We start from the raw sequence: 25,692 nt of genomic DNA on the forward strand, positions 1-25,692 counted from the left end.
GTTTGTGAAAATTCAGCGAATCGCTTGGTAGTTTTGTGATTTGTGAGATTTAAACTGATCAAACTATTGAAAACGAAGTGCCGCGTGTTAAATTGTGAAAGCACAAATTAATATAAAACCTGTAAAACTGCATTTACGTTTTTATGCGGAAGACGCCGTGGCAAGAAAGTACAGGGGGCGCCATCTTTTGTGTCGGTATGTAAACGCTGAATAACTTTGTCATTTACCAATCGATGGACTTCAACATATTATACATATTTTCGATACGTCAATTCAGTACAATTTCAACTATGGAAATTGATTGACAAGGTGATGACAAACGCAGAAACAAGATCGCAGTTTGTGATTGCTAATAAAGGTGGCCACTTAACTGATATAGTATTCAAAAAATACTTTTAATAAATTCTAAAAAACCAAACCAAATAAAATGTTTTCATACCGACATAAAAGATGGCGCACGCCGACGAGATCGAGGACAAAATAAACAGAGACCTGCTGGATCGGACAGTGTTTATACAGACATTAAACGACATTCACCGGGAGACTGTTACCACTTTCATAAGCTCCGCCCAGTAAATGCCGTAATCGGAGTCCAACCACCACCTACGGCAGATGAAGAGCTGCAGCTTCCTCGGAGACCCTCGTAACACTGGCACAATTACGTTCTGGATACTGCAGCAGGTTAAACTCTTACTTATCCAGAATTGACCCCGACATACATAACTTATGTCCGGCAAGTGAAGGCACCCCGCACGACATTAACGACCGATGATATACTCTACACTGACGGGGCTTCTCTTACTGCTACAACAACAACATTGCGCACTCTGTATGTGTGTGCGGGATGCGCAATCGTTATTCTATCATTCTTGGGTGGTATCGGTAAATCAGCTGACTTGTGTTTTTTTTTTCTTTCGCCGCGTTCATGTGGGTGTCAGCCTTCTTTACTAATACTTTGCTTTGTTTTCTACTTTACCAATACTTTGCTTTGGCAATCAAACGTACAAAGCATTGTTGTTGGTCTAGTGCCACCACCTTTAATGAATGCGCCTTGTAGATTTTCCACATACTAAATCCGGTTATTTGAAGTAGTTTTTAACTGAAGTGAAGTTTCTTTCAACAAATAATACGAGGTCTGGCTATTAAAAACGGTTCCGGGGCTGCCAAACACACAGAATGATATCCAAGAGGCATGACGTGACAAAAATCGACTTCAATTATTGTTCTCATTTAATCTCTACCGCATATTTTCTAAAGAACTCGCGTCTAAATACTCTTTAAGAAATTTTTGATCTTAGGGTAACCTTTGATTCCACTTTTGGGTTTCTTAGGTATTTGTATTTTGTATCCTAGACTGGCCTTCTTTCCGCGTCTTGCTTCCGATTTTACGCATCCATACACTTTAAAGTAATTATTTACTCGCACAGTCTAGGCTGCATTATGCCGTGTTTATTTGGAGTTCGTATCATCGGTGCCACAGATCAATGGACTTCAACGCTTCTTCGTTTTGCACTCAGATCTTTAAACTTCGCAGATCCGATTCCTTCACACAACGCAAGGTGTTCGTTATATATATATTGGTTTTTGGGTGTTTGTATACTTTCACCCTGCTTTGTTATCGATATTAGAAATGGCTCGCTTTTACTCTTACAGCCCATTCATCACATACCTTTAAAAAATCTTCGGAGTAATGATTTATTCTTCCTAGAGCGGATTAGTTCTGGTTATGCCTAGAATGCACCTTTTATTAGAAAATTGAAAGGTTAGATTAGGTTAGCCTGGTTGGAATTGAGCCACGCATAGACCGTTCCCTAGTGATACCAGATGGAGACCGACCTCTATGAGTACTGAAAGTAGACATCGTGTAGGATGTCAACGTTTTTGGCGAATCTAAGCAGAGCTGGGAGATCCGCTTTTGAGACGTCCTCCAGACCCTCCCAGGCATTTTAAGGACGTTTTAATAATGCCGGGCAAACGCACAGAAGGTGTTCTAAAATTTCCTCAACATCCTACTCCATTTGTCCGTGTTAGCAGTCACTATCTTGTACGCATGTGCAGGCAGTAGAATGACGGAGTTTAACCAGATTTCTAGTTCATGGAATTTTGATTTATCGTTATTTAAATATCATTTCTAATTATCACTCAACTAGTTTTTAAAATAGTTTTCTGTAGTGTGTACGAAAGCTTGTATTCCTGGATTTACTAAATGAATAAATAATACATCCTACCAACATCTTATAATAATAACAATTTTTTTTTGTCGAAAAATTATACTTAGTTTTTTTCGACATTTTGCATTTTTGTTGACCTTTTTATTTCGGCTATATACGATTACGACATTTTTCGCTTGGGTGAGGTATCATCTCAAGGTTTTTAAGATTTTTTAAATTTCGACATTTTTAATTTTAACGCATCCTATATGCCCCCACACTTGTCGAATAGGAAATGTAGTAGAACTAATTAGGCACCACAAACTCATTCTAGCATTGAGTGCCTATTTTTTAAGCTTATTGTTTTTTTTTGTATAAATAAATTTTATATATGTAGCAAAAATAATATATAATATAAATTTTCCCTGCTGGGTTGCTGCGAAATATCTGTATGTGTTTACATATTCAATGGAGGTTAGCTCGCATTCTTCACGCTCTTGACTGCTGTTTGGCTATGCCTCAATAATAAATTCTAATTAAACTTAAACACATTAAAGCGCAGAATATTTGTATATTCTTATTATATTTTTTTCATTGTATTTACTTCTCAAATACGTGCATTTTTCCCATTGTTTTGCCGGTGTGAGTCACTACTTCACTTGCTACTCCGCTCGAAGCCTGTAAATTTTTATTGCACAAAACTTTAGTCGGAGCTTTGTAGAGTAAATAAAATTATTTATAATTGTATTTGTAGGCGAATTAATTTACAATTTAGTGTTAACTGCGTTACTTGAACTCATAATTCATGTTTCAATGAGACAAAAGAAATTAAAGTCTAAGCGAAAATCCTATTCGATAATTAACTCTTCGATTAGTCAAGAAAGTCATAGTGAATATATATAAATTTAAAACCACCAGTCACAGATATTTTATTTCAGAGTATGAATACATATTAACGAATTAACTTAATATGTTTAATGGTGCTCACACTCACCAACGTAAACGTACGCCTGTACGCCCGTATCAGCTGACACGCTGAAAGAATGATCTGCGATACTACGGAAGGGAACGATGGTGAGAATTCATTTGCATGGGGCTCTCATTAGTTTAGTCGTGTCAGCTGATACGGGCGTACGTTTACGTTGGTGAGTGTGAGTACCATAACACGCTCGACCATGCAGAATGTAAGGAACGTATCTAGTAATAGTTCAGAACAAACCGTCGCGAGAGTTCGCCACACTGAACGGACATCGGCAAGGTATTGGGCTCTCATGTCTCCTCATTAATATTGCACTTGAAAAGGTTATCAGAAACTCTGCCGTGGACACAAAGGGGACTATTTTGTTTAAATCGGTTCAATTGCTGGCTTACGCGGACGACATCGACATAATCGCATCCACGCTGTAGAGTTTGAAAGAAGCATTCGCAAGTATTGAAAGAGCAGCAAAATGTATAGGTTTAGAAGTAAACGAAGCCAAAACTAAAGCGCTAGTTTCAACTACATCGGAATCCGTCAGACACAATGTGGATCAAATACTAAAAATCGGTGACTATGGTTTCGAAGTAGGGATTAGTTCGGATTACCCACCTCAGCAAATACTCTTCGGTAAATGCCATAGACAGAGAAGAAGGAGGCGCCCGCCGCTTAGATGGATTGATGATGTAGAAGAAGACGCAGGCTTATTGGTATTTCGGACATGGAGGACACAGGCTTTGCGCAATTTATGTGGAACAAATTTAGTATTCAATGTCAATTTATTTTGTGTTTTTCCGACAGACAACCATTTGGGACTTTGGTGTATATTATTTAATAAATAACACAACCGGAAATAAGTCGCTCCCATGACAGTCGGTTCTACGTAAGCGGAACGACCCGGATTTATATATGCGGCAAATGACTGTCACTTCAGAAACATTCCCCGTATATGCATGGGGTATGTTTATGCTGCTACAACAACAGAAACAACTGCGAATCAGTAATCGTTCGTAATCCACAAATACTCATCCCCAACTCGGCAGATTATGAGTAGGAATTTCTTAATAAAAACGAGCAATTTATTGCCGATCGCGTCAGCGACTTTTCATGTCTCAGAAGACTTATTTGATGCTCGTGTTGAAGATCCTTAGTTTAGTGTTTCGGGATATAACATTGGGGTCCCAGAGTTTCTTTAGCTTGAAGAAGTCTGTGGGAGCCACGTCAGCATCTGCACCGCCATCCTGCGATATCACACTGCCCAGATAATTGAACCGTTCAGCGTGATAAACGGTTCACTAAACAGGCTTAGTTTACTGGGGCGGCAACCCATGTCGGGAAAAACGCGAGTCATTCCGATAACGTAGAACCAGCTGCCATGGGAATGTTCAACGTCATCAATTACTATAGTGTCGGCACCCAAATGGATGACTAGAGGTTCTGAAAACGTCGGTTCCATGCGCATGAGTTTTGTCTTGGACACGTTTACTTTCAGCCCCACCAGTCTTGCATTTTCGACGAGCTTTTCCAATTTTTTCTTTGTTCCGTACAGTGAATGGGAGAAGACATATATCATCCGCGTAGTCCAGGTCACTCAGTTTTTGACAGGGATTCCAGCAGGAGCTTCAACATCGCTTAATCATCTCTAAAATGTTGTTGCTTTCACTTACAAAATGTTTCACTTGGCCAACAGAGAAGTGATGAATTGAATGCAGCAGTTGCATTTCCTGGACTTATCCTGGACCCATTCGCTAAATCTATCAAGAATTAGTGCTGTCAAAATCGCAAAGATACCTTGGAATTCTTCCAAAGATGCTTAGTGAATACTTCCCTTCGCTCACGCGAGTTTCATCAATTTGATTGTGTAGAACGGCCAATGGAGCTATAGCTCAGGTGCACATACAACTCAGCCAAAAATGTTGAACTTTACGGCCCTGAATGTTCACATAACTACTGCGGAGCTCTTCTTAATGGCAACGATCGGTCTATAAAGGAAGCTCAGGCTGCTAGCAGTAAGAGGGTGCTCATAAAATTAATTGAAAATAAAGTATTTCATAATTTGGTTGAGAATTGCAGGTATGTGGCTAGGTGAGTGAAATAATAAGCAAATAGCCACAATTGCTTAAACGTTGATTGTTGAAAATAGCAGCCAAAAGTCAAATTTAATCTAAAAATTATTCTAATCGGGGTGAAATATTTTGTTTGAGGCATCAGTTAGATAAAGCCAGAAAGAAAGGGTATTAAAAAGCTGTATTGACATAATTCAGTACTACAAAGTCAAGCCTATGAGTGACATTGTATGACCCTGATATAAAAAATGTTTACTCTTTTCAATTCACTATAAAATAAAAAAAAAAAAATAAAATAAGATAAAATAAAATAACATAAAATAAAATTAAATTAAATTCCTAAATTAAATTAAATTAAATTAAATAATAATTAAATTAAATTAAACTAAATTAAATTAAATTAAAATTAAATTTAATAACATTTCTAGCGCAGTGGTGAACAAGAACTTTTAGAAAATGGTTAATGCAAGAATAATAAAGTTTTCACCGTAACAGTTTATGCTTATACCTTGTTGGCATTTTCAGTTTGCAAACCCTTTTTTCTCAACAAATCGTTTAAAATTAGCACTTAATACCCACGTCTCGAAGGGGCTTTAAAATTTATCACAAAAATTGTTTTGAGTTAGATTTTTCTTGACACATAAAAACCTCTGCATACATTTGTGCATATGTACGTTCTTACGTCAATAAATAAATTCTTAAGCCTTATGATTTTATTGTAAAGGTCACCACTATTGGCACTGCCCACTCATCGAGTAAATAAGTAGAAAAAACGTACACAAATTAAGACAGACTTGTTTGTAAGTATCCATAAAATACAATAAAAGGAAATTCTAACGAGCTCATTATTTTTATATTCGCATCCAACCAACTGTAATGACTTACAACATATGGTTGTATGGTTGATGCCATGTCTCAACTTGCATTGTCGTCAGCAACGCAATGAGATTTTTATACGGCCCACGCAGCTAACTGTATAAGTGAGCATTTCAAATATATCAGGTGTATTCCGGAGTAAACCGGAATATTTTTATTTTAATAAATATGTTAGAAAATATTTTATTTATAGTAATAATGACTTAAATTTAAAAAAAAAAAAAAAAAACCATTCCCACCGCTTCAGCAATATGTGAGTGCCCACAAAACAAATTGTTCGTCTTTTAAGGAAGTTGAGTCAAGTATGACCTCACATAATATCAATAAGCATCGGTCCATCAAGATATTAACAGCAACAAAATTTTTGACGATTTATTAATTTAATTTTTTATATAAAAGCATAGATCCTTACTACCTCAAAAACCACATAACGCAAAGTTTCAAATTTTTGTAAAATATTTTATAAAATTAAAAAAAAAAATCAGCGAAAAACAAAACAATAATAAAAATTGCAAGCTTTAAGTTAGAATTTTTATAAAAAAAATTATTTATTTTTATTTTTTAAAATTGAATCGGGTACAAAACTACATGCTCAGAATTTTTAATTTTTCTTTTTTTTTAACAAATTTAATAAAAATACCTTTTATAAGCATTTTTTTAAATAAATTTTATAAAAGTTTTTTTAAATAAATTTTATAAATCAGCGAAAAACAAAACAATTATACAAATGTCAAGCTTTAAGTTAGAATATTTATTAAAAACATTTTTTATTTTTATTTTTATAAAATTGAATAGGCTACAAAGCTACATGCTCAGAATTTTTAATTTTTCTTTTTTTTAATAAATTTTATAAAAAAAAATTTTATTTTTAATTTTATAAAATTGTTTAGGATTTTTGATAATTTTTTTTGTTGACGATACTTCCTTCATATAATGAATTTTCTTCAATATAACGAGTGCTCGACTCTTTTTATAAGGAGCAAATGCCCAATGCGAAAAAAATAGTTGTGAAAAATCAACGCGATTTTTGAGCAACTTGAAGAAGCTTGTACTTTATTACTTCTAAATTCAATGTGCTTTAAAACTGCATAATCGATATTATATTAAAAAAAAAATCAGATTGAAGATCTTAAAGGCTACACTTTCTTATTTGGATGTTAGGCGAAGAGGGAGAGGGTGTTGTACCCGTTCCCATGACAGTCGATTCTACGCTACCGGATTTATATCAAGGACTGTCACTTCAGCACCATATATGTATGGGGAATGTTTATGCTGCAGGGCGTTTTACCGCCCAGGAAATATATTTGAATATATTAAAGCAGAAGTGTAAACAGTTAGCAAAGAAAAGGGGCATTATGCTCAGCTTTAAACTGTGCCAAGATAATCCCTAAGCTCTATAATTGGTCAAAAGTTATTGCTACCTCTCCCCAATCAACTGATCTAAGCCCTATAGAAGACTTGTGGGTGTACGACAGAGACCAGTTTCTTCTCCCAGGGAACTAAAAGAAAGGAAGAATGGGGAAAATTAGGCCGGATTATGACTTCTATCTAATGAAAAAAAAAAAAATTTTTAAATTTTACTTAAAACTAATTCAATTCAAAATTAAAGTTGCCCCCTGTATATATATTTCAAAAACAAAAAGCGCCACAGTCAAACATTATACAATAATTTCACTATTCACTATCCATGAAGGTGAACTTCACTCATTTTAAAAACCACAAAAGTTCTATCGAACTTAGTTTTTTTATTTTTCGCAGCAAAAAAGTGTCTGTTCTTTATTTCTTTCTTAAAATATTAGCATTTACTCAATTTAAATTTACTATTCATAAAAAAGTATATTTTAAGCTTTTTGAAAAAAGTGCAGAATAACGACTCTTCAGCGGTGAAAAAATTAAAAAGTTGGCGTAACCCGTCTGCGTGAGAGTGTTGGGGTCCGTTGACCTTCGGAAAATGAACACGCTCAGGATCATATCCTTCAATCAATATAATTTTTATTTCTATTACTGCAGTTCAATGGAACATAATTCTTTCTCTTAAACCATAGCAACCGCAAAAATTGCATGACACCGTCAGCTATCGTAGATTTAAGGTAAAAACAAAATAAAAAAATAAAAATTGATTTTCTCAACACTAAAAACAGTTAGGTATCATAACTGGTCTTCGATTCATCACTTCTCTGCTCGCCATATTTGGGCGCTGCTCACTTAAGGAAAAATTTGCATGTGAAAGCAGCTATAAAGCTATCGAGCAGAATTTGCTACTAGCCAGCTCCTTTCCAGTGCTTTATGCTTTATGCCAGTTGCATCATCCATTCAAATCGAACGCGCTTATACTCTATTGTTCTTAAATGCAGGGTAAAAAAGCAACTTTACGTTTAGAAAACAAATCAAGTTTCATAGGACATAACTTCTTTTGGGCTTTTATTATGAGAAGTGTAAGCTGTCATTTGCTTTTCGTTTCATCACACACGTTGAATCCTGTTACCCTTTGTGATTGGCGCTTATATTCTTTGTTGGTTTTTTGTAAGCTGTAATTTGTTTTTGGTTTCATCGAAAACGTTGAATCCTGTTGCCCTTTGTGATTGGAGGTTATATTCTTTGTTGGTTCTCCTCCAATATCATCAGAAATACGCTAAGAGGATTGCCATCGCCTGCTTATGACATGGCTAGAAGTCCATGGATTAAAGCTGGCCACAAAAAAAACAGAGCTTCTAACCAACCAGAAGTATATATACAAATACTCGATGCCACTTTATCGACAAAAAGCGTGGTCAAATACCTAGGAATGTAATTAGATACAAGGCTAATTTACTGGGCGCACATAAATCATGCTGCCACAAGAGCTGACAAAGTAAGCGGCATGTTAAGTAAGCTCATAGCAAACCTTGGAGATCCAACACAGAACAAGCGAAAACTTTTAATGGACTCGAGGAACTCGATTCGGACAGATTCGCTAAGAGTGCAATGCCGGCGGAAAATTCTTTAATCCGTGCAACGCACCTGCGCTCTCAGAGTGGCTTCTTCATACAGAACAGTATCTGAAGCAGCGGTTTTAGTTATCAGCGGAACAGCACAAGAGCAAAAACGGAGATGGTTGGCAAAAATCTCAGTACCACCCTTCTCCGATATCAGAGTTCAAACGCTCACATTTTGGCAGGCAAGATGGCACTCTGAACGGTACGGTAGATAGACAGCGAGACTAATACCCGTTCTAAAAAAATGGGTAGAAAGAAAGCACGGTGAGGTTAACTATTACCTCACACAGTTTTTGTCCGGACAAGGGTCCTTTCGCAAGAATTATATTTGTGGCGAATGCGAAAAGTGAGCCTACCAAACTGCATGTGTGGAGATACTGGAGAGTATGATGATGTGGAGCACACCTTCGTTAAATACGAGAGGTGGAACATAGACAGAACAGGTCTGCAACGAGCTATTGGTGTATTTACACCTAAAGAAATAATCGAGAAAATGATAATGCACGAAGGAAAATGGAATATCGTCGCAAAAACGTAAAATCTAAAGTTATGCTGAAGAGCATTGAGCATAGGTTTCTCAAAACATGCGACCATGCACGCAGGGTGGGTAAGTAAGTGTGCTTCTTAGAACGCCGTCTTGGCCCTCTACCTCGAAGCAATGCGGAAGCAGTCCCGGGGTGGAGGGAAAAATCCAAGGGAAGAGGAAGAATATTTTTAGTGGAATCACCACTACACACGTAGTAGTGACGGTTACTATGTATATGGTGCGAAGGCATTTTTAACCCAACCTCACCGCAAAAAAAACCGTTTGCTTATGGATGATCGCAAATACAAGAAAATTTTTTTTTAATTTTGCTGTTTACTGATCGCAGGGTCCACACTATTACCCCTTCAAATATTTAACATTGCGTTTTAAGCATTCTGCTACGCATATATTTCATTGAAACCACTTCTTCTTGAGTTTATTAAGCAGAAAAAAATTTGAGTGTCGAAGTTTCTACTAACTCAAGCGATACTTTTTAACCAATTTTGTTTCTATTTTTACTTCCTTTTTTCTTTCTGAATTTTTTCTTTCACACTTCAGCCAAATCTTCATTGCCGTTTTCTACTTTTCGCACCCCTTCGTCAATAAAGTAACTTTCAATTTCAATTTATTGTCTTTCAAGCTTCACTTCAGCTTCATTCGAAACTCTTCACTGCTGTCATTCCACTTCAATTCACTTAAATCTTATTAATCGTATAACTTCATAATTAAGTTTCTTAGCTGTTTTGCCTTTTGTTTGTTTTATTTTTCTTGCTTAACTGCGTTGCGTCAGACAGTTTGTCTTTCGATTTTATTTGTATATGAATACGTATATGCATACATATGTACATAAATATTCATTTATAATTTTTAATAAATCTTGCACACTTATGTTTTCTATCTTTGATTTTTTGCCTTAAAATATTTAATAAATATTGTTTATGTATGTAGGTATGTATGTACCTGCAGTGGCACGATTTTAACATCACTTCATATGACTTACTTTTTTATAAGCATTTTTTGACCTACCCATTGCTTGTTCATTGTGAAAGAGTTTGTGACGAAGAAAGGCACTCTACCCTAACTGTCACCATCTCCACCCTATAGCCTCGACGATATCGCTCGCTACGAATGCCTCTTATGCCCCACGCTGAGGTCGCACTTCAAGAGAGGTCAACATGGCAAGCGGGCTGACCGTGAATGTGTCTACAATCATTGAAGCGGCATTGGAATCGTCGTGTAGAGTTTGCGCGAGATTATTGTGAAGGTGGATACTCAAATTTTGTGAGCGTAACTTAATTTGCTTGGCTTTTGTTGACAAATGGCCGAAGTTAATTGGCAAACCTTGTAAATATGTATGCATGGATTTTTGACATTAAGACTTATACCTAAAACCGCTATATGCAGTTGCTATGAGAAAGGAGTTGCCTATCATGAAAGCGCAAGAATGTGTGTGCGTGTGTGTTTGTAGCTCATGTCCACCACTGCGCCGCCATACATACATACACACATATGTATGTATGTATTCTAATATTATGTAGTAGGTGCATAAGTGCTCATGTTTGCGTGTTAAGACTTTTATTTATTTTTCAAATTTCATATTTTCGTATTATTATTTATTTGGTCATTCCATTTGCTTTACTTATAAGTATTCAAGTGATTTTATGGCACTTCACGGATGATGGCACTTGTGCGCATGCGCAACTTTTTTATTTAGTCTCTATGAGCACCACATTTTGTTGGTACCGTTTGGACTTTCGAAGTCATTTCTCATCAAATTTACTTTCTTCTCAAGTGTTGTACAAGAAAAAGTGGTAGGAGCGTATTTTGCATATAACGTGGGCTTGAAAGTTTTTATTTTATTGGGAATTTTTGTTTAACACACGTAATTTTTTTAATAAAAAAAGAGACAAAGAGAAGTGTTACAGTCACACGAAATAACTAATAAGGAAATATTTTTTTTTTCAAATCTGTAAAAACAAATTTTTTCGCCATTCTAGGGCATTAATTTACGCCCACGCTAATACATAGTATGTATGTATGCATGTATGTATAGGAGCTTAGCAAATCACGTTGACAAATATGCTTCGAATATGGCTAAATATTTATTTTTATACTTCGTTGATTGTATTAGAGACGAATTTGAGATTAATGATGCTATAAAGATGAAAAGTTGCGAGAATACTCAGAATACTCAATTAATTACCCCTTGGGAAGTCACACAAGAACTCCGTCAAGCAAAAAGGCTTTTAAAACCTTTTGCCTACAGTTAGGAATTTCATAGCTTGAGTAAAGTATATCAGGTCAGTCCATAAATTCGTGCGTTTTTTAAAGATGGTTTTAAAATTAATAAAAAAGATGTTTAAAGTATTTATTAATCAATAATATATTTTCCTTCATCATTAACAAAGTCTTCCCACGTTTAGGCAAATTTTTAATTCCCTGCTCAAAAAATTGTTTGTCCTTGGAGCCAAAATACACTTCGATATCTCTTTTTACAGCTTCTTTTGAGGAGTAGTTCTTGTTACTCATATGGGATTGAGGTCCACGGAAAAGGTGATAATCACAAGGTGCAAAATCCGGAGAGTATGATGGATGCGGCATTAGCTCCCATCCGAGCTCGTTCAGCTTGCCTGATGTTTGCCTTGCGGTATGAGGTTTTGCGTTGTCGTGGTGAAACAAAACTTTGCGTCTATTCACTAGAGACGGTCGATTTTTGTTAAGTGCCTCATTCAGATTTGATAGCTGATGGAAATAATAATCAGCAGTTATCGTCTGATTTGGTTCCAGAAGTTCATAATAAACAATACCGGCCATATCCCACCAAATAGACAGGAGAATCTTCTTGGGGTGAAGGCCATTTCTAGGGGTCGATTCTGGTGTTTCATCTTTATCTAACCATTGTCGTTTGCAAACAGGATTATTGTAAAGGACCCATTTTTCATTACCAGTAACGATACGGTCCAAAAAACTTTCATTTTCAAGCCGTTGAAGCAGCTGAGAACACACATTCACTCCCTGCTGAAGGTTGGAGACGGAAAGTCTATGCGGAACCCATTTTCCCAGCTTTGAATCCTTTCCGAACTGAACCAGGTGCCTGTTAACTGTTCCATGCGATGAATTTAACCTCTGAGCTATCATATCGACTGTCAAATTTAGCTCAGCTTCCACGAGTTCGAACAAGGCGTCGGAGTTCCTCTCCGTCGTCATCCTCCACGTCGCAGTTACCACTTCGGAATTTTGAAAACCACTTTTGCGCAGTCTTACACTCACGGCATCCTCTCCGTGAACAGTGTTTATTTCTGCAGCAGCAGTTGCTACATTTTTACCACTTTTATAAAAAAAAAATACAAAATATGCCGTTCGAATATTCCATTTTATTTTTTAACAACACAACACAATATATCAAAGAAAATATAAATAGTTCCGTTATATTCGAAAAATTTTTTGTATGCAAAAATCGTACAAAAGTGAAATTCTGGGTAAAATACGTACGAAGTTATGGACTGACCTGATATATTATATATATTGAGAAGGCTCGCACCAAATTTCAAGTAAATCGGTTAAGTAAAACCTGAAAAATCAAGGTAAACATTTTGAAATAAAGAGTGGTTAAGGTTGAAGGGCCGGTGTTGATTTTGAATAAATACATTTTTTAAGAAGTTATTGTCATTTCTCTTTATTTTGATAATATTGATGGCTCAATTACGCATGCATGAAAATATTGGTCAAATGGCCACCGCGGCCTCGACGGCACACCTCCATCCGATGGTCCAAATTTTCGATGGCGCTGAGGCATAATTGAGGTTCTATGCCGTTAATGTGCCGAATTATCTCATCCTTCAGCTCTTGAATTGTTGCTGGGTTATCAACGTGCACCTTTACACGTTTTGTGATGCTACCAGTATCATTGTAACGAGTAATGGTGTGATAAACAAAAACTTTATTTACTTTAAGGTGCTCGAGCTCACGAACAATCGCTGGTTGTGATTTTCTAGCCAAATATAATGCAACCGCATTATTACGTTTTAAATCCTTTACAGATTTCCTCTTTTCGCGTTTACTCTCGGCAAAATGTTTCGCGCGCTTGTAAACAACACTCTGGACTGTAATTTAGCCAGCTAACAGACAGCTGATGGCCGTGCATCAGATGCGCGAGCGGTCTGAAGTTAGTTACACTTGAAGTGCCGGACCCTGTAGACTACTTCTTGTGTGGTTATTTCAAGTCATTATGAGTAACCCAGACTCTCTTCATGCTTCAAAAGCTTATATTTAACTCGCTTTTCATGACATACACCCCATTTAGTAGAAAAGCTATTGAAAATAGGATTCGTTCCTGCAATTCGAGCCGTGAAGGCTTTTTGAATTGTGTTGCATTCAAAACTCAATTCTATAGATTTTCTTCACATTGAATAAAAATCTTTTAAATTTGCTCACAAATTATTAAAATTTCCACAAAGGAAATGGTATCACGCTTAATGAAAAACCCTTTACAAAACAATGAGTCAAACTTGCGTAAAGCCGCATGCCACTCGGTCTAATAAACTTAATTGTGTGATTGAAGCGCTTAATCTCATAAATCGTGCAGTGCGAGCACTTATTTAATTTGAACTTTTCCATAACAAATTAACTTGAAGAATTTTTACTTAAAACCTTTGGCTTGCGCTTTGTTTCGCTGTTTCGCCATGAAGCAGTGAACGATATTATTCTGTGTACTCATCAACGTTGAGGTAATTAAGGTCAAAAGGTGAGCGGGGAACAGAATGTGAATCTAGATTTTAAGTGAAGCAAATTGGTTAATTAATTGACTAATTGAATATAAAGCAAAAAACCAGTTTATGTAATATATTTATATGCATATGCTCTGCATATTTCAATTTATAAAGATTTTGAAAAAAATATCGATATGCTGCTTCACTGTTCCCACTTCAACTGCACTCAGCGCAAGAATTCTAACGAACACTGAGTACTACCAAATTTTTCATCCATTATTGAGTTATTGGAAGCTAAAAATAGTAAATTCACTAATTCATGAAACTGAAAAACAACTGTGCTAAAAAAAGTGTGCCCCCACGTTATATGACTGAGTATGTCCGAGTTCTTAATGCTTGATCAAAAAGTTACTGAAACAACAGTCAGGTGACGTTCTAAGTCAACTGATTTGAGTTCAGTTTTTTTTTTTTATTGTTAGTTTGCCACATCTGTGTTTAACATTCCTACCATTCTTGGGTAAATCTACCTTTGCACGTGTTTTCATATAATTTCAAAAATGGATTGGAATTTGCAACATTTGTATTAAATTTTGCGTTGAAAATGGACTCAATGGTGTGAAAGCCTTATTAGAAATGTTGGAAAACTGTTTCGGTAATGATACTCTAAAGAAAAGTGATACTCTACGAGTCGCATGAACGCTTAATAACATATCGTGAGTCCATCAACGAACGTAGTGACAAGTCGTCGACATCGAAAACTGATGAAAACATCAATAGAAAGAGAGAAAGGAAAGATGATAAATAACCGCAAATTAACCATCAAATAGCTGGCAGAGGATTTGCACATTTGAACATTGCTCTCGGATCCATTCAGGACATTGTAGTGGGTGTGATTTAGGTTTGCGCCGTGTTGCTGCAACGTTGGTCTCAAAGGAGCTAAATTCCATGGAAAAAGGGACCGCTTTGGCATCACCAAAGACATGATTTCAAAGACCAAAGACATGATTTCAAAATCCGACACAAAATTCATCAAAAGCATCATTATTGGAGACTGGAGACGAGACGTGAGTTTGAGAGTACGACACGCAATCCACACTTCAGGCATCAGGAGAGTGAGTGAAGAGCTCCGAATGAGCCATGACCAAAAAACCACGTCGTTTTCAGTAAAAAAAAATCATTGCTCACAAGTTTTACAACGGTATTGTAGACTAGGAATTTTTGGCAGAAGGTCAGACAGTTTGAGTATCAGACCTTGGGCGTTGTGAGACGTTTACATGAAGCATTTCGCCAAAAAGAAAGGATTTGTGGGAAAACAACTCATGTACTTTGCATCACGATAATGTACGGTCACAGTGCCGTTATTAGCCGTAAATTTTTGACCAAGAACGAAATGAATACCATCCAACAGCAATCGAAATCGCCTGATATGGTTCCTAGAGATTTTTTTTAAATTTACACAAAGTTTTAAACTTCTATTTGTATAATTTTTGTAACAGAATGAATTATATTTTAATATAAAAATGATTAGAACTAAATGAGAAACAAACAAAGTGCCCAAACATGAAAATAAGTCCCTGATAACTCATAAATCTAAAGATAAACTGTGAATGCTCACGGACATTCTCACAGACATCTGCATAGTATTGGGATATGGTCAACTGACTCTTGTTGCTTGTGCGACCAATCCCAGAGGCTCCAATACACCTTCTCCTTAAGTGTAGCGCTATAGCGCGGAGAAGTTTGAGACATCTCGGCCGATTGCAGTCAGAAGAAAGGCACGTACGATCAGTCCAACTCAGCTCTATCTTAAGTTTAGTAAGGAACAGGGTCTGGATAAGATACTGTGATGAGTAGAGAGCACAAAAGACCATGAGATTGAAGTGCAAACCTCAAATTGAATCTAATCCAAGTCCCTAAAAAAAATACAATTGTGCGTACACTTCTGTTAGGTGTTTGGCCGATTTCCTCCTAGTATTTGTGACGCGCGTCTTAATATTTTTCCACAAATGCTGACATCTACAGTTTTAAGCTGACTCCGAACGGCAATGGTTTTTTATGAGAAGCTTTTTCATTGCAGAAATATGGCGACCTAAAAAAAACTTTTTCTAAATATCATTTTGCTGTTTCATGCACGTAGATTCGAACCTACACACTATTGAATAGTAGTAACACACCTATTACTATAGTTTTTAACGCAGCGTATGTAAATTACAGTACACATTTTCCATTTTACAGTCGAATTTTGTAAAAAATATTTTCGCGGTGCATTTTAGCCCAATATATCCGTCTATTCTGAGTATTTTTTACCCTATCTCAAAACAGAGACAAAAACACCGTTCTAACGAAGAGTTAGAGAGATAAAATGTTCCACAAAATTGTTCTCCGTTATTTTTTACATAGAACTTCTGAACACATCATGTCTCTAAAATGTAAGGATGATATAGTTCCCCATACCGCTTTACCACACCAATGAACTATGTTCTTCTTTCTATAGAAATTCAGTTTCCTTGCTCTTTTTTACTCACCTCCAATATGGGTTGCTTACAGCCATGACATGTGCCTGAGTAGTTTTTCAGAAAGCATTTAGAACAAACCGGTTCGCCGTCTTGTATATTGAATGTGGCCTCCTCGATGGGTGTGTTGCAATCCTTGCAAGCAAAGTGCTCTGGATGCCAGGTCTTACCGAGCGCTGTTATGATGCGCTTTGTAATAACTTCGTTGCATTTGTGACAAACCGATTCCGACTGAAAAGAAATGTAGAGCGAAAACACAAATATCAATGAAGATGAAAGGTTACAAAAACAATTGCAAAATAGTACTCGTAATGTTGAAAGTGATAACGAAAAATGATCTTGAAAACTGTGTCTCTTCACACACGTACATATGTATGTATGTATGTATGCGAATATGATAATTCTTTGTTTTTATTTGCATTTCTATTTGTGCTTTTCCTTTGTGTAATGAATTTTTAATTGCCATACAACGGCAAAGGACAAGTCCATAAAAAACCAACCGAACCATCTACGTCCAACCAAGCGAATTAAGTATAAGAAGCACGTCAACTGATTGTAAATATGACACGGCATTCGATATGAATTTATTGAATTATGTATATTAATTAAAATGTGCAGGCGTTTGTGCATGTGGGTACATATAGACATGCATGTATGTATATGTTTTTATTGTTTGAAGTGGCATTCCATCATTTTTATTTTTAAAATTTATAGCAAAAATTCTTTATTGCCTCTGTTCTGTATTGATTTATTTTCATACGACTATAAATATGCACACATACATATGTATGTATGTATGTATGTATGTAAATTGTAAATTTGTTCATCAATATTTTCTGTTACAAACTTTGCTCCATCGTCGCATAGTTAGTCAAAATCGAAGTTTTGCACGAATTATGTCAATGCGTCAATTAGTCTGCCATTTAGGGGATTGAATGCTTCGTTGGGCTATAAAGTATGATGGGCGGCCGCTATTATGTATGTACGCCACGTACGGTCTATGTAGTAATTAATTTTTTGTAAAACAAATTTTAAGTGTCTGAATTTTGGCTCTTAACAATCGCCATTAATTCTTTTTTATTACAATTGTTGGTAACACTTTGAGTGTGACATCAGTGTGCTGCCATTTTCGACCCCCACTTCTACTCCTACAGTATATGTAGTGTACAGTTTTAGTCAGGCAGCTATAAACAAGACTCAAAATTAGACTCATTTGAATTACGACTACGTTCTTAAAAAATAAATGCTTCTCATTATTCGTAACTATCATTGCCATCGTAAAATAATCGGCGCTGGTATTTATGTTTGTATGTTTTTATGTGCATACACACTTACAACTGTAGACATATAAATGAATTATTGTTTTGTCAATATTTTTTGCTACCCTACATGGGGGGCCTGTCATCAAGTTGTGCATTTTTTCTGATGACGTCACGCCACTTACACTCGTATTGACATAGTTTCACATACTGGCACATACTTATAAATACTTAATATTCGTTAGCTTATTCTTTAATATTGAAAACATTTTACTTCGGCTTATTTTAAATATTTGTTGATTTCCAAAAACATATTTGAAGGCACAAAGTTATTTCTCACGCAGTGAAGGTCGAGTAGCTAATAATAATAATAATAGTATTAATTATAATAGGCGTGACGCTTACACTCTTCGTTGGGTGTTTGGCCGAGCTCCTTCTCGTATTCATTGTGTGTGTTCTGATGTTTCCACAAAATGCAGGGGCCTACAGTTTCAAGCCGAATCCGAAAGGCAGAGATTTTTTTTATGAGACGCTTTTTCATGACAAAAATACTCTCGGAGGTTTGCCATTGTCTGCCGAGGGGCGACCGCTATTAGAATAATAAATTGTTTCTATCATATGGTGTTTCACGCCCAGAGTTGTGAACCGGTACACAACTGAATGGTAGTCACGCACCAACCCATTCGACCACGCCAGCCGAGTGGGGTACGGTACACTAGACAGGGCTACTTTACTGGGGCGGCAGCCCTTGGTCGGAAAAAATTCGAGTCATTCCGGTAACGTAGAACCAGCTGCCATGGGAATGGGCCTACCTTTAGATGAGTTAGACGTACCTGCTACAACAACAACAACAACAACAACAACCAGGACAGCCGGCTAAGCTGCCGATGTGATAATCTTGCAATAGCGCCTGTTCCCTTAGGGGAATTCATTTATTCACCTGCACACCACAAAAAGCAGGAGGAGTTCGGCCAAACACCTAACAGAAGTGTACTTGTATGCGCAATTATATATTTTATTTTATTTGAAATAATTTCTAAAAAGAAATTTTACTATTTGAAAAGGTAAAAAATTGGTTTGTTAAGCCAGCCAGGGTCCTCATCATAAGCCCAACGATTGCGATACTCCCGCCCAACCGACAAGAGAGGAGTAGAGTAGTCCGCAAGACTTATGGGTTATATTTGTTTTGGCGCTGAGCCAAAAAAGGTATGAGTTTGTTAAGCGTTGAGATCTAAAATTGTGAAAAGCGATCTCGATATATGAAAAGTGCTTGAACGAGAGAAATTTATTTGTTTTTTGAAGAAAAAACAGTTTGGCGGCATTATTAAAGGCGGAAAGTGTTAAGTTATAATACGAGGGTCGCTGTTTGTATATCTGGTCTAGCAATAAAAAATTGAATATTGGAAGCGCTTTTATTGCTTTTCAAAATATTTTCATGATGATCAATACATTTTTGCTTTCCTTTGAAACAATTTTCGAATCACTTTATCCAGTTCCGTTTCTAGAGCGTTTTTTTAATTTCGCGTGATTCAAAGCACTTTTTTACCTTCTCATCAAGCTTAAATTCAGGCTACCGGACCGTTGTAGTATTTCCTAAACGGAGGTAGCCGCAATCGTAGAATCAATGGATTGGTTGCTTATTTCTGTAATTACTGTAAAGGACGTAAATATCAACGCCGACAGCCAAACGCTTCTCTCTCGATTGCGTCCGAATACTTCGATGTTAGGCTCATCTCGGTTCCCGGTCGCAGCGTCATAGAGTGAAACTGCTGGGCTGATGAGCTGGCTAGAAAGGAGACCCTGAAGACGGTTTCTTCGCAATACGAGTGGCTGGGGCTCCCTTGAGAACCTGTGGTCTACTTCAGGAAAAATGGGACTCGCTTCAATTCAACGAGCGCTGGGTTAGTGCGCAAACGTGCACAGTCGCAAGATTATTCTGGCCACGGGTAGATTTGGGGCGCTCGAGGGGACTTTTAAGACTAACAAAGCCGCAGCTCTCGAATTTGATAGGTATCCTTACCAGACACTGCCCGTAAGGTATCCATGCGGTGAGACTTGGAATTGCTTCAAGTCCTTTATGCAGTAGCTGTCTGGCGGCTGAGGTGGAATCATCTCAGCACCTCATTTTCAACTGGCAAGTAATGGACCTATGCAAGTGGCATGCATTCGAATGAATGATAGTTAAAAGGAAAATTTACTTAAGATTTGATAAAAAACATTACGAAAAATTTTGGCACTTCAAAGGAATGTGCAACGTAAAATTGCCTCCCGAATGGAGGCAACAACACTTCTTATCTCTTAACCAAATATTGATTAATTTATCATTCAAGCTGTCAACCTAACTAACACTTTTGAACTTCACAAAGTTGCAAAGAAAGTGAAAACCCATTAATTAAAAAAAAAAACAATAAAGTGATAAAGCGCACAATGGCAGAACAAGAAAATTGATATGTCGAAGTGGGTTAGTGGGTGGGGTGTATACACAAACATATTTAGTAGAAGGTGTGGATGTGGGGTAAATATGAATTCATATATGGTACAGTGCGTTTCATAGTTATAGCACAAAGACTTTTTGATAAATTATTTGTTTGTTATTTAATTTTAATTATATTTTTTTTAATATAGTTAATTTTACTACAAAAGCCATAAAAATCCAAGTTACAATCCTTGCGAAAATTAAAAAAAAATACACCAAATTTTGCTCAAAGTTTCGGACTTTTTACCACGAGTTTTTAAAAAAAATTCGGGTACGTAGCTTTATAAACTATTGAATTTTGGTATAATAAAGTGCAAGCTTCAAGTAGTTAAAAAAACGCGTTGATTTTTGAAATTTTTTCTGCTACCGGTACGTGTTTTCTTCCGTCCAAAAAATATGTGGAGTAGGCGTTAAATAGAGAAAATGCACAATACCGCGACCCAAAAAATTTTCCAAAATTAGTGCACCAAAATTTAATGAACTATAAAATTGCAATCTTGAAATTCTCTCAGGCCTTCAGCGTAAAAAGTTTGAAATGTTGATGAAAATTTGTCTAACAAAACACGAAACTTTGCTTTAAATGTTTTTCTTTTTTTTGTGTGAATTGTGTTTTTATAAAAGAATAATTGAAATTATAAAGTAAATAAATAAATTGTCAAAACTTGTCAAAATAGCATTTTGTTTGGACGTTGACTGCATGTACATACAGTTGCGGTCAGAATCTTAGTAGTACTTATGGTTCATTATATTATATTTAAGTGGCCACGTTTTTTTTATCACAACAATTTTTCGCCGTTAGATTAAGGAGGTATTCTGGCCTAGAAATTCGAAAAAAATGGATTATTTTTTTGCATATTTTCAAAGTTTAGACCTTCAAAAATATGTCCTTCAACGGATTTTTCAAAATTCGAATTATTTTCGGAGATACAGCGGATTTTGTGACGTGGCGTCTAAGCCGGCCGAGTGGAGCGAATCGCACAATGATCGACAGATGTTACCAGACGACTTGAGGACTCGTTCTTTTCAGAAAATCTTTTGTATCCCACACAACCTTTATTTATTCTATACATATATATATACTTTATATGTACTTCTATAATATATACCTGGAAATATATCGCCGATTAATCCAAAGTGAGTAGTAAATATTATGATCAAAGTTATTCTATTGGAATTGTTGCTCAAACTTAAAACGCGATTTTCTCAAAACTACTTTCTTTGAGATGGTCGTCGTGATATCTCAAGTTTTACTTGACCGATCGCTTTGAAGTTTAATAAGAATTTTTTATTATACATCTGTCTATCGCGCCTGCTTCGGATTTTGAAAAATTTAAGTTTGAAGTATTTTTTAAAAATTTGAAAACGTAAAAAAGAGGGTAAAAAAATTTTTGTTTTTTCAAGTTGACGCCATTTTGTGATTTTTTTTTTTTATTGATTTGGCGTAATACGATAGCGACAAGAATTTTTTAAACACCATAAAAAAAGGATAGTGAAAATGTTTTCTCCATTTTTTTTATCTTAGTTTTGAAAATACCTAAAATTAAGGCGCCTGGAGTAGAAGTCGTCTTCAAATGCAATCACTTGTTGAACTTAACCTGTTGGTTTCCCTAATTTTGCATGAAATTTTAGTTACAACGTCTTTTTAGTCAGTCAAAATCTTAGTAGTGCATGAAAAAATGTGTGAGAAATTAATATTATCGCGACTATTTTTGTAAAAATTAAAAACAAAAAATGGTGAGATAAGTTTATTTAATTAATATTCTGTAGCTAATGGCCAAATTTTTATTATCCCTCATTCAGTAATGTCCAGAAGGAAAAATTGCACACCCGAGAAACGCGCCCTCATAAAAAAATTGATTGCTGTCGGAAGAACTTATGTGGATGTGCAAAATATCATTGGTTGCTCACCCACAATGGTAGGTACGTAATGCCATAAAGTACAAGCCAAGTGGCAAAAAGCGTGGAAGAAAGCTAGCAATGTCGGCAAGAGAAGTTAAGTCTATCGTTAGATACTCAAAGCAGTTTCCATTTGCGGCTGCTACTGAGATAAAAGATGCCTTAAATGTGTATTCGAGCATTGAGACTGTTCGTCGGCATTTGCGTGAGCACCACCTGGGTGCCCACAGTCCAAGAAAAGTGCCGTTGTTGACAGAAACGCATGTAGAGAAGAGACTTCGATTCGCAAAAGAACATATAAACTGACCTTCGACCAAATGGCGCAACATTGTATGATCGGATGAGTCGAAGATTGTCTTGTATGATGGGAAGGGATCGCGTCAATATGTAAGACGACCACCTAACACCGAATACCAGCCAAAGTATACAACAAAAACAATAAAGCATGGTGGTTATACCATTATGGTCTGGGCATGCTTTTCTTGCATAGGCGTGAGACCCATTCATTGGGTTAAGGAAATGATGACTGGCTCTTCATATGTTGATATACTCAAGGACATCATGCTGCCATATGCCAGAGACGAAATGCCGCTTGTTCGGACGTTCCAGCAAGACAACGACCCCAAACACACGTGCAAATTTGCTAAAAGATGGTTTGAGGAGAGTCAGATCAACGTAATGGAATGGCCGCCACAGTCACCAGACATAAACCCCATTGAAAATTTGTGGGTTGATGTCAAGGAGGCAGTAGCCCAATGCAAACCACCATCTACATAATACGCAACTATGGGAAGCTGTAAAGAGCGCATGGGAGTCGATTTCGATTGAAAGATGCCAAAAACTTGTTGACTCAATGCAACGGCGTTGTGCTGCAATTCTAAAGAGTAAGGGTCATGCAACAAAATACTAAACAAAATCCCATGTAAAAATAAAAATAAAATCACCGTCATATAAAAGGTTTGTCAAAATTTTTTGTTACCATACAATTTGTTACACTACTAAGTTTTTGACCGCTCAAATTCGCTGCAGTTTTTATAAATATAATTTTACCTTACCTAATAAGTCAAACATGGGTTTTTGTTTTTGGGATTTGAGGGAAATATTAAAATTTTTTTTATAAAAGCGATTACACGCACTTCTTTAACCCATTCCATTTTACGTTTGTGCACTACTATGATTTTGACGGCAGCTGTATGTATGCATGTAAATGTAAATTTTTGCATCCGCATTTCTCCACATGCGCTGACTATCAATTAGGATTCATTGTCATTGCTTTAAATAAGGAAACAGAGTACATTAAATTACATAAAAAATATCGAAAAGTGAGGCTCACCATCACCTACACCGATTACACCATCAGTACGATGACGTTATTTGTTTTCTATCAACTGGTAGCTACATATCAGCCAACCATAATGCAAAAAAGATATACTTTTAATCAACTAACAAACAAATAATTGGCAAACAGATAAACAAAGGCACACAGGCACATGCACAGACATACAATCGGAGCACGCAAAAAAGAACAAAGTTCTGTTAAAATCAATATCGGTGTGCATTACAGTTACAAATGTATAACCTTATCGCTGTGGCGACAAAATTCCATCTAAAACCATACAACAGTGACGCATTGATAAAAAAAATATCCGTAAAAAAAAATAATTTCGTATTGTATAAAAATAGCAAAGAACAAAACCACCCAAACAACCGGCAAGCTGGCAACGGGAAGTGGGGCGCCACTGTTAGAACAATAACACATTTTTTTATTTAACTGCTTGAAAATTAACGCATATTTCAAATGCTGTCGTTTTATTTGTGATTTATATCGTTGCATTCCATAAAAGTGATTCCGAGAATCCTTAGTGACTGTGGCACAGAACGTGATTTTCTGCTCATTGAAATGCTAGATATTTTTTTTTATTTTTATTGAAAAGTTGACTTATAGGTTTACGCAGCTAGACGAGTATTCGAAATTTCCGAAAAGTATGAACAAATTTTTTATTCACGTATCCATAGGGTGAGTTGTGTTGCTCCGATAGGCTCCTTACCGTGGAGGTATGGGTTGTAGTAGCGGTTGGTAGTGTCAGCCTATTGCCCCCCTGATAGCCGTTGAGGCATCAGACGCCTGTTGGCGGGAGCAACACGTAGCCACATACCGTGTGGACCACTCCATATGAAACTTAAGGCCTGAACAGGTCTTGAGGTAGCTCCACCCGGTGCACTTATTACACCTAACCGAGGTGGAGTTCAGGTGGAGCCGTTTATGGCATACGCAGCAATAGAATACATCTGGTTCATGGTTGGGCTCAATACCAGCCCCGAGGAGGAGTATTTGGAGCAAGATTGTTGCGAGGAGTTTCGCCTGTGACGTAAGAGGTGGGGTGATATATTGTTCATTAGACAGGGATAGTTTACTGAGGCGGCAACCCTTGGTCAGGAAAAACCCGAGTCATTCCAGTAACGCAGAACCTGCTGCAATTGGTCACAAAAGCTGATGGAAGAGTATTCTGCGTGGAGCTCCCCATGAAGCTCAAATTCAGGCTACCGGACCGCTGTAGTGTTTTCTAAGCGGAGGTAAGCGCAATCAAAGAAGAAGTGGATTACTCACGAACTTACGTACCAGCGATCGAATGGGAATTACTGAGAGAGAGCAAGGCATTTACTTTGACGGACTAGCGACAATTAGGGTCCTGTACTCGTTGTAGGTGCGTTCGGAATTAGTAGGGAAATGCCTGACTTCTCTCTCGACTGCAAAAGAATATTTGGATATTAGGCTCAGTTGGGTTCCCGGCGACAGTGCCACAGAGGGAAACTGCTGGGCTGATGACGTAACTAGACAGGGGACCCTAGAAACGTTTCCGCCGCAAAATGAGAGGATTAGGGTTCTCTCCAAAGCCTGCTGTTTGCTTCTGGAAAGATGGGCTAAGTCATGCACTAAGACGTGCAAAGTCTCGAAATGTTTGTGGCTATGTATTAATTGGGGACGCTCAAAAGAACTTCTAAGGCTAATAAAGCCGCAGCTCTTCAATTTTGTGGGCATCCTTACCGGACATTAGGTATCCATGCGGCGAGACTTATTATTGTTTCAAGTGCCTTCTGCATTAGCTCTCCAGAGGATGAGGTTTAATCCTCTCAGCACCTTCTCCTCAACTGTCTTGCTCTCGCTGGGATAAGATTGAGTCATCTGGGATCTCACTTCTTTGCTACAACTGCGTACATAGCAGGCTTAGTTATCACACACTTGCTGAATTTCATCAGTAGCTTGAAGCG

General features: G+C 36.8%; 2 protein-coding genes across 5 annotated transcripts in view; one reads left to right on the top strand and one right to left on the bottom strand.

The window, feature by feature from the left end:
- The window catches only part of LOC128857400 (uncharacterized), a 104,921-nt gene that overhangs the window by 17,714 nt on the left and 61,515 nt on the right, over positions 1 to 25,692 (top strand). The window lies entirely within an intron of this gene.
- Positions 1 to 25,692, bottom strand: part of LOC128857401 (transforming growth factor beta-1-induced transcript 1 protein) — a 77,664-nt gene that overhangs the window by 7,153 nt on the left and 44,819 nt on the right. For all 4 annotated transcript variants that reach the window (XM_054093146.1, XM_054093149.1, XM_054093148.1 and 1 more), the window contains exon 3: positions 16,804 to 17,022. In XM_054093146.1, the coding sequence (XP_053949121.1) occupies positions 16,804 to 17,022 (219 nt within the window). The remainder of the gene's footprint in view (positions 1 to 16,803; positions 17,023 to 25,692) is intronic.

Source organism: Anastrepha ludens, chromosome 3, assembly GCF_028408465.1.
Source record: "Anastrepha ludens isolate Willacy chromosome 3, idAnaLude1.1, whole genome shotgun sequence".
In the NCBI taxonomy this organism is placed as follows: domain Eukaryota; kingdom Metazoa; phylum Arthropoda; class Insecta; order Diptera; family Tephritidae; genus Anastrepha; species Anastrepha ludens.